At 39.4% G+C, this 20,069-nt stretch overlaps 1 protein-coding gene across 6 annotated transcripts in view; it reads right to left on the bottom strand.

The window, feature by feature from the left end:
- MANBA (mannosidase beta) overlaps positions 1–7,979 on the bottom strand; it is a 112,608-nt gene extending 104,629 nt beyond the window's left edge. For all 6 annotated transcript variants that reach the window (XR_007151507.1, XM_047855577.1, XM_047855578.1 and 3 more), the window contains exon 1: positions 7,751–7,979. Coding sequence is in view for 5 of the 6 variants with exons in the window: in XM_047855577.1 (XP_047711533.1) it covers positions 7,751–7,927 (177 nt within the window). In the remaining variant the exon portion in view is untranslated. The remainder of the gene's footprint in view (positions 1–7,750) is intronic.
- Positions 7,980–20,069: the final 12,090 nt, after the last annotated feature.

Raw genomic sequence — 20,069 nt, 5'->3', positions numbered from 1 at the left:
TCAGGCTCTGTGCTGACAGCTCAGAGCCTGCCTGGGAACCTGCTTTGGATTCTGTGTTTCCCTCTCTTGCTCTCTGCCCCTCCCCCACTGTGCTCTCTTTATCTCTCAGAAATAATAAATGAATAAACTTTAAAAAAAGGCTTAAAAAATAAAAGAAAAGAGGCTTAAAAACCTTGTGATTTTCTTTTCCTCAAAACTGAATGACTATTTCTGCTCAAATTTAAACTTCAAATGCAGAGTCCTTAGCTAATTTATCTCCTCAATGCCACACGTTGTTTAAGCAGTCGAACTTCTAGAAACCCTATAGATCTTTAAATGATTCCTTTCCTAAAAGATTTTGAAATCACTTCACATGAAATGGTCCAATAAAACCAAGTATCCCATTTTTAAGTCTTTTGTAGAAGGTGAGTATGGCAACCAGAAAAAGTACCTCTTCTTTAAAAATAAATTTATGTTTGGCCATTTTGGACCATCATTGTGACACCTCCTTCTCTGAAACACAACAAAAATATTAAAATGGTGATAATGGTATTATAGTTGGAGACCCACAGTGAAATGTTTGAGAATGAAATGATGTGATATCTGGGACTGCTTCAAGTAAGGGGTAGTATAATGACTGGACAAAGAAACAAAATGGACTGTGCTGAAGCCAGGTGATGGGTAAATGGGGGTTCATTGAGTTACTTTTTTTTTTGTTTGAAACTCACCATAACAAAAAGCTTTAGAAGTATATTCACATGGCAATTGCCTCTTGGCTACTTTCAGAGTACAAGAATATACAAAATCTTCTTCTCTGACCATCTGTCCCAGTTACATTATGAAGGATAGAAGGCAGTAATAAAATTTAGAGAAAAAGTTCTAAGCATTTGGTGTCTACCATTTTTTAGTACATGTAGATATTCATATATTTATAATATATTTTCTTCTATTTTTAAGTGTAGATTTAAGTGTAGAACACATCATCAAAATGGAATCTATATAGTTATTAAAAATTATTCTAGATCTATATTTATAGACACTTGTGGATGGAGAAAGATGTTCACCATATATTTTAAATGAAGAAGTACTTACAAAACTATTTCAGAAATTGATTTAATTTTTATATTATTGTATTTGTACATACTTAGAAAAATCTGGAAAGATACACATGAAAAATTTTACAGTGATTACTCCTGCTTTGTAGTATGCTTTTCATTATTTTTTCCTTGTTCTTTATATTTTATATTTTTGTGCATCAATTTTGTTGTTGTTGTTCAATAAGCATTAAATATTTGGAGTGCCTGGGTGGCTCAGTAGGTTAAACGTCTGACTTCGGCTCAGATCATGATTTCGCAGCTCATGAATTTGAGCCCTGCATCGGATTCTGTGTTGATAGCTCAGAGCCTGGATCCTGCTTCAGATTCTGTGTCTCCCTCTGTCTCTCTGCCCCACCTTGCTCATGCTCTATCTCTCCCTCTCTCTCTCAAAAATAAACATTTTAAACAATTTTTTTAAGCATTAAATATTTATAATGCTTTAAAAAGTAATTTTAAAAGAGGGAATGAGAAAAGTATCAGTATATGAGAATTTCATACATGAAAAACTAATGTTTTATATCAATGAACAAAAGAGAAATTGTTAAATTACGGGATATAAAAAACTAACCATTTGAAAAAAATTCAAATGGATCAATATTTTAAATATGAAAAGTAATTATAAAGTTACAAAAAAAGAAATATTTGTAAATATTTATTTAATTGACAGAGAGGGAATTACTTTCAAAGTATAATATCAAAGAAACAATCATAAAAGGAAAAAACCTTATAAGCTTTCAATATATAAAACTTTAAAACATCTATGCGATAAAATACATCATTAATGAATAGGACATTTTTGAAAATATGTAACAAATAAAGAGGTCTAACAAATCTATATTTTAAAAGATTAATAGCTAATAGAAAAATAAAGAACATGAATAAGTAACCGCAAATCACCAATAAACATGATAAAAATTGTTCAACCTTACTACAAAGTAAATTGTTCTTGTCTTTTATTTTTTAAACATTTTTTAATGTTTATTTATTTTTGAGAGACAGAGAAACAGCGAGAATGAGGAGAGGCAGAGAGCGAGACACAGAATCTGAAGCAGGCTCCAGGCTCCGAGCTGTCAGCACAGAGCGCAAAGCCGGGCTTAAACTCGCGAACTGTTGAGATCATGACCTGAGCCGAAGTTGGCTGCCCAACTGACTGAGCCACCCAGGTGCCCCTGTTTCTGCTTTTTAAAATCATATCCAAATCTAGCACTTAAAATGAGCACTGGGATAAAATGATAATGGGAGCATAAAACTATTACAATTTTTATTGAAAAAAAACTGAGAAGTACATATTATAACACTAAAAATGTGCATACCCTTTGAATCAGCAATCGCACTTCTAAGAATTGTCTAAGAAAATAAGGATATACACCAACTAAAATTTAGCTAAAAGGATCTTCACCAAAGAATAGAAAAAAATCAAGTAAAATAACAATCCAACAGTAAGTGACTGATTATAAATGGTAGCAAACGTACACAATGAAATAAAAAAGAGCCATTAAATATGGTTTCTTAGAAATATGTTTATTGTATGTAAAACTATCAAAAACACGCTATACAAAAAAGTTGTTAAACTGTGTATTTAAATAATTATCAAAAGTGCATACAGACAAATTCTGAATGGATATAGTACATTTAAAAATTTTAATAGTTATCTCTGAAAGCCAGGTTTCCAAGTTTTCTTCTTCTTACTACCTATATTTTCTAATTTTGGCACAGACTCTCTAATTTGAGAGTATCTTTTATTTAAAAAGGAAAAAAAAAAAGCTTTTCAAACTTGCGCTACTGAGGATTTGAATAGGAAAGCTGAGACCTTTCCTAACAAGAGTCCCCTTATCTAAGCACTTATATCTTATCATCTGCCTCACAAGAATGTGACCTCCTACAAAATAGGAACTGAGTCTTACTCATTTCTTTTTAACTGTAATGCATACTTTAGTGTGTGATATAATAGTAGGCTGAATGAATGAATGATAACCCTTAGCAGGAAGCTCAAAAGACTCTCCAAGACACCTAAGATTTAGATTCTGTATAGGAAATACAGTCACCTATGAAACACCCATGCTGGCCACAGGAGCCCCTCAGTAAATATGAATTCCATTTAATCAACTGTTCAGACCGAAAAATCCTGAACTTTTCCTTGACTCCTCTTTCACACCTTATGCCCAATCCATCAACAAATCAAACTGAAATAATCCTACTGGTTCTACATTTAAATGTGTTCTCATGGCACCTGGCTGGCTCAGAGAGCTAAGCATCTGACTCTTGATTTTGGCTCAGGGCATGATCTCACTGTTTGTGGGTTCGAGCCCCACATCGGGCTCTGAGCTGACAGTGTGGAGCCTGCTTGGGATTTTCTCTCTCCCACTCTCTCTGGCCCTCCCCCATACTCTCTCTTTTAAAATAAATAAGCTTACAAAAAATATATACATATATACATACACACATATATATACATATACATATATATGTATACACACACACACACACATACATATATATAAAATGTATTTTCACAATCCTCAAAAAACTAAAAACAGAACTACCCTACAACCCAGCAATTGCACTACTAGGCATTTGTCCACGGGATACAGGCGTGCTGTTTCAAAGGGACACATGCACCCCCATGTTTATAATAGCACTATCAACAATAGCCAAAGTATGGAAAGAGCCCAAATGTCCATCGATGGATGAATGGGTAAAGAAGGTGTGGTATATATATACAATGGAGTATTTACTCGGCAATCAAAAAGAATGAAATCTTGCCATTTGCAACTACGTGGATGGAACTAGACGGTATTATGCTAAGTGAAATTAGAGAAAGACAAAAATCATATGACTTCACTCATATGAGGACTTTAAGAGACAAAACAGATGAACATAAGGGAAGGGAAACAAAAATAATATAAAAACGGAGGGGGACAAAACAGAAGAGACTCATAAATATGGAGAACAAACTGAGGGTTACAGGAAGGGGTTGTGGGAGGGGGGGATAGGCTAAATGGGTAAGAGACACTAAGGAATCTACTGAAATCACTGTTGCACTATATGCTAACTAATTTGGATGTAAATTTAAAAAAATAAAAAATAAAACAAGTCATGAAATGCAAAAAAAAAAAAAATGTCTACACTCATACAAGCCACATGTGTAAACAGATAAACTAAGATTCTACACCAAGAAAAAAAAAAGTGTTCTCCCAGGATTTCTCACCAGTTTGCTGCTGCCACCTTGGTCCAAGCAGGAAGTTATCTCCTGTCCATTCAAAAGTAATAGTCCTGTACTTAGTGTCCATGCTTTCATTCTAAGACAGTCTTCACATAGCCAGAATGATTTTCTAATAGGCAGATCCATTCATGCAAGTCTAAGCTCAAAACTCCCAATAAAGTCCCATCATATGCAGAATAAAATCCAAGGTGTTTCCCATAGTTTACAAGCCCTGCATGGTCCGCCCTTGATGCCTTCTTTGAACACATTCCCTTTCTCTCTGGCTTACACTGGCCAGCTCACCAATCCTGGAACATATCAAGCATGCTTCCACCTCAAGGCCTCTCCCCTCTCCACTCCGGCCTTTTTTCCCTCTTTGCTGAGAATGCACTTCTTCTTAAAACAGACCTTATCAAAAAGATCTTTGTTTAAAAGTCACTTTATCAAAATGGCTATCTTTAACCACTTTATTTTAATAGGAATCCTTCCCAACCAGCCTCCTATGCTCCCTTCCTTTAATCGGCTTTCTCTTAGGTGCACCACCTGACATTATGTTACCTATTAATTTGCTTATTGTCTATCTCCTCCACTAGAATGTCTATTGGCACAGAGTTTGTTTCTTCACCACTCAATTTCAAGCACTTTGAATAGTGCCTGCTATGTTGGAAGTACTAAATAAATACTTATGAGATAATTAGGTAAATGAATAAGTAAATGACTTTGGCAAGATATGTTTCAAGTTCTTGTGTAAACACAGTATGGGGGCCACTGCCTGCTCTAAACTATAGACTATTTCCTGAGGGCCAACATCAAAAAAGGATGGTAATGTTGTAATAAAGCAGGTGGAATAAAAGTAGCATATTATTCAGTAATAATACTGATGTTGCTGATGATTAGGCTTGGAGTTCTCCAATTCCCAAAAGCCTTCCCCATTTCTCATCCCACTACCATTTAAAACCCACATCCAGGGGCGCCTGGGTGGCTCAGTTGGTTGAGCGACCGACTTCGGCTCAGGTCATGATCTCACGGTCCATGAGTTCGAGCCCCGCGTCGGGCTCTGTGTTGACTGCTCAGAGCCTGGAGCCTGTTTCTGATTCTGTGTCTCCCTCTCTCTCTCTGACCCTCCCCCACTCATGCTCTGTCTCTCTCTGCCTCAGAAATAAATAAACATTAAAATAATTTAAAAAAATAAAAAAATAAAAATAAATAAAACCCACATCCAGGGGCGCCTAGGTGGCTCAGTCAGTTGAGCATCCAACTTCGGCCCGTGGTTCGTGGGTTCGAGCCCCACATCAGACTCTGTGCTGACAGCTCAGAGCCTGGAGCTTGCTTCAGATTCCGTCTCCCTCTCTCTTTCTCTCTCTGCCCCTACTCTGCTTGTGCTCGCTCTCTCTCTTAAAAATAAATAAGCAGGGGCACCTGGGTGGCTCAGTCGGTTAAGTGTTCGACTTCTGCCTAGGTCATGATCTCGCCATTCCCAAGTTCGAGCCCTGTGTCGGGCTCTGTGCTGACAGCTCAGAGCATGGAACCTGTTTCAGATTCTGTGTCTCCCTGTCTCTCTCTCTCTCTCTCTCTCTGCCCCTCCCCCACTCACACTCTCTCTCTCAAAAATAAAATAAACATTACAAAAAATTAATAAATAAATATTTAAAATAAATAAAACCCACATCCACCTTACTAAACTTAAAGTTCTTCTACGAATTTGAAGTATTTGGCAAACAATGTAAATTATTTTCAGGAGGAAAAGTCAGTTATTTCACACTGTGAGCAACCTCCTTCTCATTAGCTGGTAACCAAACATTGTTTCTTAATATGTAGCCTCATAAAATGGAACAATCATCCTACTTGCTAAAACCACTATTTCCCATTGCCTTAATTTTATCAGTGAAATGAGGCAAGGAGAGACCCTGCCAAACAGACACAGGAATTCTCAAGATATATGAGTGAAGCCTCAGGGTACCAAGGTAGGCTGTGGTCTATGTCACAAGCAGTTTGTTAACTAAAAATAGTGGAAGTACCTAAATTTGAGAATTACTTGTTTTAAAAAATAAACTGGACTGTGGTCAGTGTCATTCATTTACAACATTCACTTCCTTTCTGATACATATTTCTTGAAAAAAAGCTAACGTGTACCAGATCATAAATTTTGCATAACCCCAGTTGACAATCGCGTCATTTAAGTACACTGTTAATGACACTCCTGAAAGTCAACCACAGTGCTTCAAAAACAATTTTTCAAAACACTGCGGTAAGAGTAGCACAGTTGAGAATCCAGGCTACGGAATGGAGTCAGGCCAGCCTGGGCTAGATTTCTACTTTTGCCACTTAATTGTTGTGTGATCTTAGGTAAATCCTCTAACTTCTCTGGGCTCCATAACTCTGTATCATCCATAAAATGCAAATAAGAAGATCTACTCTGTAGAGTTGTTATGGGGACTGGGACAATGCGTCAAGTACATCTTGTCCCAGGTAAACACGATTGAAAGATATTCATCAAGTACATCTTTTCCCAAGCAAGAACGATTTTAATTTTTTAAACGTTTTTATTTATTTTTGAGAGAGAGCAAGAGCAAGCAGAGGGAGGGGTGGAGAGAGAGGGGGACAGAGGATCTGAAGTGGGCTCTGTGCTGGGCTCGAACTCACCAACTATGAGATCATGATTTGAGCCCCCCAGGCGACCCTCTATCAGAGCAAGAACAATTAAAGAATGCGAAAGCCACATGCAGCTGACGGAACCATAAAAACAGCAGAGGGTGGAAAAGTTGTTTGCAAACCTCTGCACACAACAAACCTCTTGTCCTCAACAAGTGGTCTATAAATTGGAGCAACTAAGACACACTCACACACGCATCACATGCCCTAAGAAACATCTTTCTTCATATCCCAATCAGCCTTAAAAATTATTTAGCCTTTACACTAGCACTAGTAATCCAACCTTACACTTACTTGTACATCTCATTCTCCTCACCCTACATGCTGCATCATTCCCAAATCTGACTCCCTGAGGCCTACAAGCAAAAGAGAAAAACTGAGACATTACTCAATATAGTTAACAGTTGGCAAAACTATTGTCCCCTGAAGTGTCCACACAGTAAAACAGGAATCCCCTGCCTTATGCTTTGTCAGTAACAGGACCTTTCTACACACTCTTCAGTGGAGAGTTATGGCAATAGGAAAACCGCCAGTAGAAACACTGTTTGCCCTGTACGAACTTCCGCTTTCCAGAATCATCGACGTGCCTGACTGGCTCCGTCTTATTTCCACCAAGCCCGGAAGCCAACGGTGCTCTCTGCCAACAGAAGGCAAACTGCTTCAGCATTTCCCTGCCACAGACCAGAAGAGGCAAAAGTAAAGTTAGATCTAAACCCGGGGAGCAAAGCCCAAGGCTTGGGGGCTGCCAAGCGGTTCCTTGGCCCCTCTCACCACGAGGGGCACGCGGTGCTGGCTCCGGCGGGGCGGCCGCACGCAGTACCTGGATGAGGCCCCGCTGGAACAGGACGCTGTGCACGCAACCCGGGACCCTCCCCGGCAGCTCCAGCGAGCCGTTCCCGCTGCGGATCCTCCAGCTTCCCCGCAAGCTGAGGCTGCGGGCTGCGGCAGTGGGCCCCGCCCCGCACAGGGCGAGCAGCAGAAGCAGGCGGAGGCGCATACCGCGAGCAGCAGCCACGATCCCCAGCCAGGAGGCCGCGGAAGCACGGGTCCCCTCGGAAGAGGCGGGGGCTCTGGCGCTCCCCCGCCCGGGCCCCGCCCCCAGGTCAGCTGAGCTGTGGGGACCCGCCCCGGCTCCCGCGGCAACGCGGGTGGGCGGAGAGCGCAGATCCCCTGCAGACCGGCAGAAGCCGGTCCTGGGCTGGTACCTCTGCAGTCTGAGCAGTGCTCCGCGCTTTTACCTGCCGCTCCGGTGTCTTAACGAGAGGCGAGAACTGTGCACGGTAATTGGGACACCCAGTTTCCTGGGCACAAAGTGGCGCGCAAAGCCTCGGAAAGCTCAAGAACACAGAGTAGGATGACAAGACACAGCTAGAGAGGCTCCTAACTGCTTCAGAGAACCGAAACACCGAGACATTCACCACCTCATTCCCCCCAAACTTCCCCAGACGCTCATCCACGCTGCAGGTGTCTTCCTGGAGGTGGTAACGCTCACCTGCTGCACCTCCATAGGTTGGTCTCAGGGCGTACTCCCACCCTTCGAAGAGTAAACAATAACTAAAATTGCCTAGGGGCACCTGGGTGGGTCAGTCGGTTAAGCGTCCGACTTCAGCTCAGGTCATGATCTCGCGGTCCGTGAGTTCAAGCCCCGCATCGGGCTTTGTGCTGACCGCTCAGAGCCTGGAGCCTGTTTCGGATTCTGTGTCTCCCTCTCTCTCTGACCCTCCCCCGTTCATGCTCTGTCTCTCTCTCTCTCAAAAATAAATAAATGTTAAAAAAAAATTTTTTTTAATAAATAAAATTGCCTAATTCGTAGGGTCATTGTGAGAGCTGAGAAAATCCGTGTACAGCGTGCAGCATAAAGCCTGGCCCAGAGATAAAACAGCACCTTCGTTAATGTTAGTGGACTACAACCCTCTGTTTTATAAAGCCTCACAGAGGCGGCCCCCTGAGGTTTCAGAAACCTGCACTAAATGTGCAGGCAGATGTAAAATCCTCTGCTGCTCAACAAGTGTGGGACTTCAACTGGAAAGTGTCCTGAACTAAAAAATGTGGACAGTGCACCTTGTTTTCAGGTTGTTATAAGCATAACATGAGTTGACATGTATTCGAGGACTGTGGGAGAACTTAAAAACGTGGAACAAACACTTCATTTGAATACCAGAAGGAGAGGAGACACAGTAACAGTAAAGCCTTTAATCACTTACTGTGATGGTATAAACAAAAGACTAAAAGAGACCAGATGTCAACTCCCCCCTGCTTCATTTCCCCCATAAAATGACATGCCAGTTGAGGGGCAGGTGGATCAGCAGAGATGTGGGGTTGTCTCACTGTTGAGGGAACCCTGAACAAAAGGCTCTGGCTGCTGTATGGCCCCTGTAGATGACGGGGTGGAGGAAGGGTTAGGAATAGGAAGTTACTGGGTACTGAGCCTGAGTAGGAATAAATGTGTTCAAGGTTTCCCACTTGTCCTGCCCAATAAGGAAGGAGATACGAGCAGAGTCACCTGAACAAGATCTCTGCCCAAGGCCTCAGATAAAGAGACCTAGGAATGACTAGGAATGACGTTACTGGAGCTAGGAATGTAAATATGTGAAGAGCATGAAGAGCCAGAGGGACATCAGTCCTTCATTGCAACTTCTTTTAGAGATTGTAATACTTTAGCTGTATACCAAGCATGGGATGAAGGGATGGCTTTTCCCCACAACGCCTGTCAGGTAAAGCCTTTGTAATTGCCTATAGTCAGACCTGAAAAATTACACTTATGTCATGTGATCCAACAGATCTGCTAGTGCTAGAGATTTATCCATGGAGGTTATATAGAGTTTGGGGCAAACTCCAATAGAAGAGTCACAGTACAGATCCTTATATCCTAAAACAAAGCTATGCAATTCACCATAAAGAACTACTCTGAAAAATAGGTCCTAGTATGCTACTAGGTCTTAACAAAGACCAAACACCTGACCGTGGTACATTAAAGGACTATGAAGCCTCAACTGAGGATTATCAAATCAACCAAGTCATAGAACTGGGCAGGGGCACCAATGTCCCATTGTATGTAGGAAGTGATATATTCAAACTCGAGCAAAGCCCAGAGGACTCAAGTAAACTACAATAGCCTTCTACATCATGAATCAGTGCTGCACTGATGACCTCATGGGGAGTCCCTTATGATCAACTGATAGAGGCCTGATTCACATGTAGGCTGGTGCAATATATATTGGAAATCGCCATAAAAGGTTAGCTGCCACATTACAGTCCCATTCCGGAATGGCTCTGAATGACATTTAGTGAAAGAAAATCTCAGCACACAGAGTTAGGAGACTTATGTTTGATTTTTCACCTCATGTGAAAGGAGAGGTAGCCTGAGATACAGTTATATATTGACACCTGCGTAGAGTCAAGTCTTGCTTAAAACAGCCTTAAAAGAAATGAGGATGGAAGATGGGGGATATGGAGGTCTGAGTAGATAATATGTGGATGGACCCTGTAGGAGTGGACACAACATATGCAGTTTTGTTGTGTCTCACGTTAAGGCTCACAAGAGAACATGTACCACAGAGGAGGGTCTTGACAATCAAGTATATAGAAAGCCTGGTCCTTTCTATATACTTGATCCACTCTGGTGGATTTTAGCCAGCCTGTCTGTGTACCACTCCAGTATTTGGCATTGAGCACATGAGGAAAGTGTCCACAGTAGCAAAGATGAAAGGCATGCACGTACCTAGCAACATGGGATTTCTTTCACCAAGGACGATCTTACTGAGCTCTACACAGTAAACTAGAGTAAACTACATGAATAGGTGGTCTAGCCTTCTACATCCTTTATCAGTGTTCTTTGCTGAGCTCTGGACAATGGTACCGGCCAGCCACCTGTTGACAGATTGATTACACTGGATCCCTTCCTCCTTGGTGGGGCCATCAAATTGATTTACTGAAACTAATACATATTCTGAAAATGTTCTGCCTTCCTTGACTGCAGTGTATCCACTAGCACCATCCTAGAGTTATAGAATTCATTCTCTTGAAATGGTATCCCTACAACATTGTCTTAAACAATAGACCCACTCAAAAAATAATTAAATAAAATAAAATAAAATTTAAAAGGAAAATAGATCCACTCAATGTCAAAGGAAATGTGAAGATGAGCTCACGAACTTGAGAATCACTGGTTTTACCGAGTACCCAATCACCCAAGAGCAGCCAACCTAAAACAAAACAAACAATAACAATAACAACAAAATAGTGCAATGGCCGGTGGAAGTCTCAGCTTAGATGTCAGCTGGAGGGCGGCACCTAATGGGGTTGGAGCCCTTCCTTTAGAATGCAGTATATGCACTAAACTCTGGCCAATATAAAGTGGTGTGTGCCCCAGAACTAGAGTATACAGGTATAGGAACCAAGATATAGAAATAGCTGTTGCCTCTCTTGTCATCATTATCAGTGACTCACTAATGGAATTTGTGTTTCTTATCCCCGAAACTGTTGACTCTGTTAGGTCAGAAGTCTTGGTTCTAGGGGGTTGGGGAATATACAAGGTTCCACCCAATTGGAAGTTGTGACTAGTATTTTGGAGTCATTTTGGGTTCCTTATTCTATTGGACAAACAGATAAAAAATGGAGCTAATGTACTGGCTGGGGTAATGAATTCTGATTACCAGGCGAAGCTAGAGTTGCTACAACCTAATGAAGGCAGGGAGGATTATGTTTGGAACCTTGAGTAGTCAGTGGAATATCTTCTACCACTTCCATGCCCAATATTAATTATCAATGGGAAATTACAGTAACCATAATCCAACAGAACCAAAACAGCCTAGCATGGCAACCCACATGGGCCTTGTAGCCCCAGGACTGAGGCCAAATCCAATCAGTCCCATGGTTATTCTGGCTCCTATCATCACTTTAAATCTCAGATGAGACATCATGCCACAGAACCTAGCATCAGACTTTCCCAGCATCTGCCCAAAGGTACTTTCCCACTGTCTCTGACTCACTTCCTTTTTCCTACACTCTCACTATTCTGGGATTGTACCTCCCTGCAAAACATTAACAGTTAAGCTTTGCCTCCATCTCTGTTTGCTAGGGAACTCCAACAAGGACAATATTCTCTCCCAATTTCTATTCATTAGATTACTCAATCATTCTAGGGGGTCCAATGAAAATTAGACATCCAGAGCTATTCAATAGAAATATAATGTACAACTCATAAGTAATTTTACAATGTCTAGTAATCACATTTCTTCTTTTTTTTTTTTTGATGAATTTTTATTTTTAAGTAATCTCTACATCCAAACGTGGGGCTCGAATTTACAACCCTGAGATCAAGACTTGCACGTTCTGCCAACTGAGCCAGCCAGGTGCCCCTAATATAAGGTTTTAAAATCTTTTGTGCATTTTATAATTACAGCATATCTCAATTTGAATGCTAACTTTTCATCTGTATTCAATTTCCTATGTTTTACCCTGAAAAAAATTCACATACCAAATTTGTTCTGAAATATTGGGGGATGATTCTCCATGGATCTCATATTTCTGAACATCTTATGAGCAATGGCACCGGATACTTTTGTTTCTGGACTATCTTGGAAAGGATATTTGTATTTCAAACAGCCTTGGAAGAAGGATGCCCATGTCTTAGCTCAGGTAGTCAGGCAGAGAGCAAATTCTCCCTTCCTCTGCCTTTTTGTTCTATTTAGGCCCCCAGTGGAATAGATGCCTTTTTGTTCTATTTAGGCCCCCAGTGGAATAGATGATGCTGATTGAAATCCAGGAGGACAATCTGATTTACTTAGCCTACCGATTCAAATGCTAATCTCTTCTGGAAACATCCTCACAGACATACCCAGAAATAATGTTTAATCAGTTATGTGGGCATCCTGTGGCCTGGTCAAGGTGATGCATAAAATTAACAATCACAATTCAGTGAGTTGGGCAAATGTATATACTCGTATAATCACTACCCCCATTAAGATATGGGACATTTAATCCTGGAAAGTTTCTTTGTGCTTCTTTCTAATCAAATGCTCCCCATCCCAGGTAGCCACTTTTCTGATTTCTATCACCATAGTTTAATTTTGTCTCTCTTTGAATGTCTTGCAAATGGAATTACACACACACACACACACTATATATATATATTTTTTTTTTCTTTTGTTCAATATGATGTTCTTCAAATCTATCCATGTAATCCATTCTTATTCTTGAAAAATCTTTTTCTTGGTATAGTCTTCTAGGGTGATAATTATCTTTTCTCAGTGCATTGAAGATAATATTCCACCATCTTCTGTTTCTAAGATTTATTGAGAAATCTTTCATTTTTCTCTTGAGTCAGTCTACTTATTGTTTCTTTGCAGTAATCTACTTTACAACAGAGGGAGTAGCAGCTCTATCTGGAACCCTGGACCACAGGGGGGATGCACACAGGCTGTGCAGAGACTTGTAGAAGTGAGTTCTGGTGTATGACCCTCCAGAACACAGGAAGCTGCGTACAGGCCATACAGAAATATTGGTTTCCATGTCAAGAGGCCTGCAAAAAGACCATCACTGGCCAAGGCTGCAAGGTCACGTACGAATTGTTTCTAGCCCTGTGGACCTTCACTGAATGTCTTCACATCCATACCAGCCAACCACCAGCCCACACCAGGAATTTCTAGAGAGCCTCTTTTTTCCCACAATATCCCTCCAATACCCTCTACTGAGAAATCTTAACAACATTTTCATTTTAAAGGAGAAATGCTTAAAGGAACTCAGTTAGTTATCACCACATACCTCAAAGATATTGTGGGTTTTGTTCCAGAACACCACAATAAAGTTAGTATCTCAAGAAAGCAAGTCAAATTAACTTCTTGGTTTCCTAGTGCATATAAAAGTTATGTTTACACTATGCTGTAGTCTATTTTATATGCAACACTATTATATCTAAAAAAGCAATATATATACCTAATAATTTTAAAATACTTAATACTTTCATGTTAAAAACACTAACCATTATCTGAGCACCAGTTTTCATTCCCACCAACAGTGCACAGCAAGTCATAATCACTGATCACAGCTCAGCATAACAAATACAATAATAATGAAAAAGTTTGAAATATTGCAAGGTTTACCAAACTGTGACACGGAGACACAAAGTGAGCAAATGTTGTTGGAAAAAACGGAGCTGATAATAATGGCTGCTCAATGTAAAGTTGCCACAAATTTCAATTTGTAAAAAATGCAGTATCTGTGAAGCAATAAAATGCCTGTAAGCCTATATGTTGAAAAGCACATTTGGAGCCTAGAGGCAATAAATTGAACTCAAGCTCCAATTAGACATTTTAGACTTACTTATGTCTCTTTCCATGTTTCTTAGACTCTGTCTTATTTTAGATCTCTCTGTGCTACATTCAGAATTTCTTCATATTTTCAACTGCTCTAAATTTTTTCTTCAGCTGTGTCTATTGGGTATTAAGCCTATTCTTAGAGTTTCAATTTCAATTACTCTGTTTTTCTTCTGCAAGTACTGCTTTTTATTATTTTTTCAAATCTGACTTGTCATTTTATTAGTCTCTTGCTTTTTATATTTCATTTTTTTCAATATACGAAAGTTACTGTCGTATTGGTTTCCATACAACACCCAGTGCTCATCCCAAAAGGTGCCCTCCTCAATACCTATCACCCACCCGCCCCTCCCTCCCACCCCCCATCAACCCTCAGTTTGTTCTCAGTTTTTAAAAGTCTCTTATGCTTTGGCTCTCTTCCACTCTAACCTCTTTTTTTTTTTTTTCCTTCCCCTCCCCCATGGGTTTCTGTTAAGTTTCTCAGGATCCACATAAGAGTGAAACCATATGGTATCTGTCTTTCTCTGTATGGCTTATTTCACTTAGCATCACACTCTCCAGTTCCATCCACGTTGCTACAAAGGGCCATATTTCATTCTTTCTCATTGCCACGTAGTACTCCATTGTGTATATAAACCACAATTTCTTTATCCATTCATCAGTTGATGGACATTTAGGCTCTTTCCATAATTTGGCTATTGTTGAGAGTGCTGCTATAAACATTGGGGTACAAGTGTCCCTGTGCATCAGTACTCCTGTATTCCTTGGGTAAATTCCTAGCAGTGCTATTGCTGGGTCATAGGGTAGGTCTATTTTTAATTTTCTGAGGAACCTCCACACTGTTTTCCAGAGTGGCTGCACCAATTTGCATTCCCACCAACAGTGCAAGAGGGTTCCCATTTATCCACATCCTCTCCAGCATCTATGGTCTCCTGACTTGTTCATTTTGGCCACTCTGACTGGTGTGAGGTGATACCTGAGTGTGGTTTTGATTTGTATTTCCCTGATGAGGAGCGATGTTGAGCATCTTTTCATGTGCCTGTTGGCCATCCGGATGTCTTTTCTTTGGAGAAGTGTCTATGCATGTTTTCTGCCCATTTCTTCACTGGGTTATTTGTTTTTCGGGTGTGGAGTTTGGTGAGCTCTTTATAGATTTTGGATACTAGCTCTTTGTCCGATATGTCATTTGCAAATATCTTTTCCCATTCCGTTGGTTGCCTTTTAGTTTTGTTGGTTGTTTCCTTTGCTGTGCAGAAGCTTTTAATCTTCATAAGGTCCCAGTAGTTCATTTTTGCTTTTAATTCCCTTGCCTTTGGGGATGTGTCAAGTAAGAAATTGCTAAGGCTGAGGTCAGAGAGGTCTTTTCCTGCTTTCTCCTCTAGGGTTTTGATGGTTTCCTGTCTCACATTCAGGTCTTTTATCCATTTTGAGTTTATTTTTGTGAATGGTGTCAGAAAGTGGTCTAGTTTCAACCTTCTGAATGTTGCTGTCCAGTTCTCCCAGCACCATTTGTTAAATGGTCTTTTTTCCATTGGATGTTCTTTCCTGCTTTGTCAAAGATTAGTTGGCCATACATTTGTGGGTCTAGTTCTGGGGTTTCTATTCCATTCCATTGGTCTATGTGTCTGTTTTTGTGCTGATACCATGCTGTCTTGATGGTTATAGCTTTGTAGTAGAGGCTAAAGTCTGGGATTGTGATGCCTCCTGCTTTGGTCTTCTTCTTCAAAATTACTTCGGCTATTCGTGGCCTTTTGTGGTTCCATATGAATTTTAGGATTGCTTGTTCTAGTTTCAAGAAGAATGCTGGTGCAATTTTGATTGGGATTGCATTGAATGTGTAGCTAGCTTTGGGTACTATTGACATTTTGACAATATTTATTCTTCCATTCCATGAGCACGGAATGTTTTTCCATTTCTTTATATTTTCTTCAATTTCCTTCACTTGCTTTCTATAGTTTTCAGCATACAGATCTTTTACATCTTCGGTTAGATTTATTCCTAGGTATTTTATGCTTCTTGGTGCAATTGTGAATGGGATCAGTTTCTTTATTTGTCTTTCTGTTGCTTCATTATTAGTATATAAGAATGCAACTGATTTCTGTACATTGATTTTGTATCCTGCAACTTTGCTAAATTCATGTGTCAGTTCTAGCAGACTTCTGGTGGAGTCTATCGGATTTTCCATGTATAATATCATGTCATCTGCAAAAATTGAAAGCTTGACTTCATCTTTGCCAATTTGGATGCCTTTGATTTCCTTTTGTTGTCTTCTTGCTTTTTGTATTTCAAATTTCTTTTTTTTCTGGCATAATGGTCAAGAGGTAAGATTCTGGAATTTGATTACCTGGACCTAAATCCCAACTTCTGTTATTAGCTGAGTAACCTTGGGTAAGTCATTCAGTCTTTTTGTCACTTAGTTCCCTCATCTATATAGCAGGGGTAAGAATATAAATATATTAATTTATAAATAAGTATATAAGCTTATTAATAATAATGTAAGTATATAAATAATAAGTATATATTTTCTATGAGAATTAAGAATTAACATATTCAAAGAATTCAGAATACATACATATATATATTCAGAATATATGTATTCAGAATACATATATATATATATAATATATATAATTGAGGTAAAATTCACATAACATAAAATAAACCATTTCAAAATGTGCAATTAGCAGCATTTGGTACATTAACATTGTGTTGTGTATCCATCACCTCTATCTAGTTCCAATTTATTTTTGACACTCACAAGAAACACACCATATCCATGAAGCAGTTACTCCCCATTCTCCACCACTACCCTCCATGCCCCTGGCACACATTAGTCTGCTTTTTGTCTGTAGAGATTTAACTATTCTGGATGTTCATGTAAGTGGAATCATATTAAGAAGTTATTTTTTTTGTTTGTTTTCCCACGTGCTTATTTTTAAAAATTTTAATTCCAGTATAGTTAATGTAGTGTTAAACTAGTTTCAGGTGTACAATATATTGATCCAACAATTCTGTACTCAGTGCTCATTGTGGTAAGTGTAGTCTTAATCTCTTTTACCTATTTCATCCATTCTCCCACCTACCTCCCCTCTTGTAGCCATCAGTTTGCTTTCTATAGTTAAGAGTCTGTTTTTTGGTTTGTCTCTTTTTTGTTGTTTTGTTTCTTCTTTTGTTTGTTTTGTTTCTTAAATTCCATATATGAGTGAAATCATATGATATTTGTCTTTCTCTGACTGACTTATTTCACTTAGCATTATACTCTTTGGATCCATTCATGTTGTTGTAAATGGCAAGATTTCATTATTTTTTATGGCTGAGTAATATTATACACACACACACACAATTTCTTCTTTATCTATTCATCAATTGGTGTACACTTAGGCTGCTTCCATAATTTGGCAATTGTAAATAATGATGCAATAAACATAGAGGCGCATACACATTTTCAAATTAGTGTTTTCATATCTTTGGGTAAATTCCCAGTAGTGGAATTACTGGATCATATGGTAATTCTATTTTTAATTTTTTGAAGAATCTCCATACTGTCTTCCATAGTTTTGCACTAGTTTTCATTCCTGCCAACAGTGCACAGGTTCCCCTTTCTCCACATCCTTGCCAACAATTGTCGTTTATGTGTTTCTGATTTTAGCCATTCTGACAGCTGATATCTCATTGTAGTGTTGCTTTGCATTTTCCTGATGACTAGTGATGTTGAGAATCATCTCTTTTGAACATCTATATGTCTTCTTTGGATAAATATCTGTTCTTGTCTTATGTCTATTTATGTCTTGTGCTCATGTTTGAATTGGATTGTTTTGGTTTTTGGTGTTGGGTTGTATAAGTTCTTTATATATTTTGGATGCTAACCTTTTATCAGATATGTCATTGCAAATATCTTCTCCCATTCAATAGGATGTCTTTTAGTTTTGTTGATTGTTTTTTTCACTGTGGAGAAGCTTTTATTTTGTTGTAGCTCCAATAGTCTATATTTTTGTTTTTGTTTCCCTTGCCTCAGGAGACATATCTAGAAAAATTTTGCTATGGCCTATGTCAGAGAAATTACTGCCTGTGCCCTCTCCTAGGATTTTTACAGTTTATGGTCTCACATTTAGGTCCTTAATCGATTTTGAGTTTATTTTTGTATATGGTATAAGAAAGTGGTCCATTGTCAATTTTCTCCATGCAGCTGTCTAGTTTTCCCAGCACCATTTTTGAAGAGACTGTCTTATTCCCATTGCATCTTCTTGCCTCCTTTGTCAAAGATTAATTTACCATATAATTATGGGTTTATTTCTTTCTAGGCTCTCTTTTCTTTTTTAATTTTTTTTAAATTAATGTTTATTTTTGAGAGAGAGACAGAGTGTGGGTGGGGGAGGGCCAGAGATAGAGGGAAACATGGAATCCAAAGCAGGCTCCAGGCTCCACACTGTCAACACAGAGCCGGACACAGGGCTCGAACCCACAAACCCATAAGATCATGACCCGAGCTGAAGTCAGACGCTTAACTGACTGAGCCACCCAGGCTCCCCTCTAGGCTCTCTTTTCTGTTCTCTTGACCTATGTGTCTATTTTTGTGCCAGTGCCATACCGTTTTGATCACTACAGCTTTGTAATATAATTTGAAATCTGGAATTGTGATACCTCCATTTTCATTCATCTTTTTCAAGATTGTTTTGACTATTCGGGGCCTTTTGTGGTTCCATACACATTTTAGGATTGTTTGTCCTAGTTCTGTGAAAAATGTTGTTGGCATTTTGATAGGGATTGCATTAAATCTGTAGATGGCTTTGGATGTATGGATATTTTAACAATATTTGTTCTTTCAATCCATGAGCATGGGATATCTCTCCATTTGTGTCATCTTCAATTTCTTTCATCAATGTTTTATAGTTTTCATTTTTTTAAATTTTTTTTAAAGTTTATTTATTTTTGAGACAGAGAGAGACAGAGCATGAACAGGGGAGGGGCAGAGAGAGAGGGAAACACAGAATCTGAAACAGGCTCCAGGCTCTGAGCAGTCAGCACAGAGCCTGACGTGGGGCTTGAACTCACGGACTGTGAGATCATGACCTGAGCCGAAGTCGGACGCTTAACTGACCGAGCCACCCAGGCTCCCCTATAGTTTTCAGAGTAAAGGTGTTTCACTTCCTTGATTAAGTTTTTTCATAGGTACTTTATTGTTTTTGGTGCAATTGTAATTGGAACTGCTTTCTTAATTCTCTTTCTGCTACTTCATTATTGGTGTACAGAAATGCAACTCTTTGGATCCATTCATTGGTGTACAGAAATGCAATCAGATTTATACTGATTTTGTATCCTGCAACCTTACTGAAATCACTTATCAGTTTTAGTGATTTTTTGAGGAGTCTTTAGGGTTTTCTATATATAGTATCATGTCATTTGTAAATAGTAAAAGTTTTACTTCTTCCTTTCCAATTGGGATGTCTTTTATTCTTCTTCTTGTCTGATTGCTGTGGCTAGGACCTCTAGTATGATGTTAAATAAAGGTGGTGCAAGTGGATATCCTTGTCGTGTTCATGGTCTTAGTTGAAAAGCTCTAAGTTTTTCACCATTGAGGATGATATCAACTGTGGGTTTTTCTTTTTCTTTTTTTTTTTTTTAAATTTTTTTATTTTTGAGACAGAGAGAGACAGAGCATGAACAGGGGAGGGGCAGAGAGAGAGGGAGACACAGAATCGGAAACAGGCTCCAGGCTCTGAGCTGTCAGCACAGAGCCCGACGCGGGGCTCGAACTCACGGACCGTGAGATCATGACCTGAGCCGAAGTCGGATGCTTAACCGACCAAGCCACCCAGGCGCCCC

The sequence above is a fragment of the Prionailurus viverrinus genome, chromosome B1, assembly GCF_022837055.1.
Source record: "Prionailurus viverrinus isolate Anna chromosome B1, UM_Priviv_1.0, whole genome shotgun sequence".
NCBI classification, from domain to species: Eukaryota; Metazoa; Chordata; class Mammalia; order Carnivora; family Felidae; genus Prionailurus; species Prionailurus viverrinus.
This window is presented reverse-complemented; position numbering and strand designations above follow the sequence as displayed.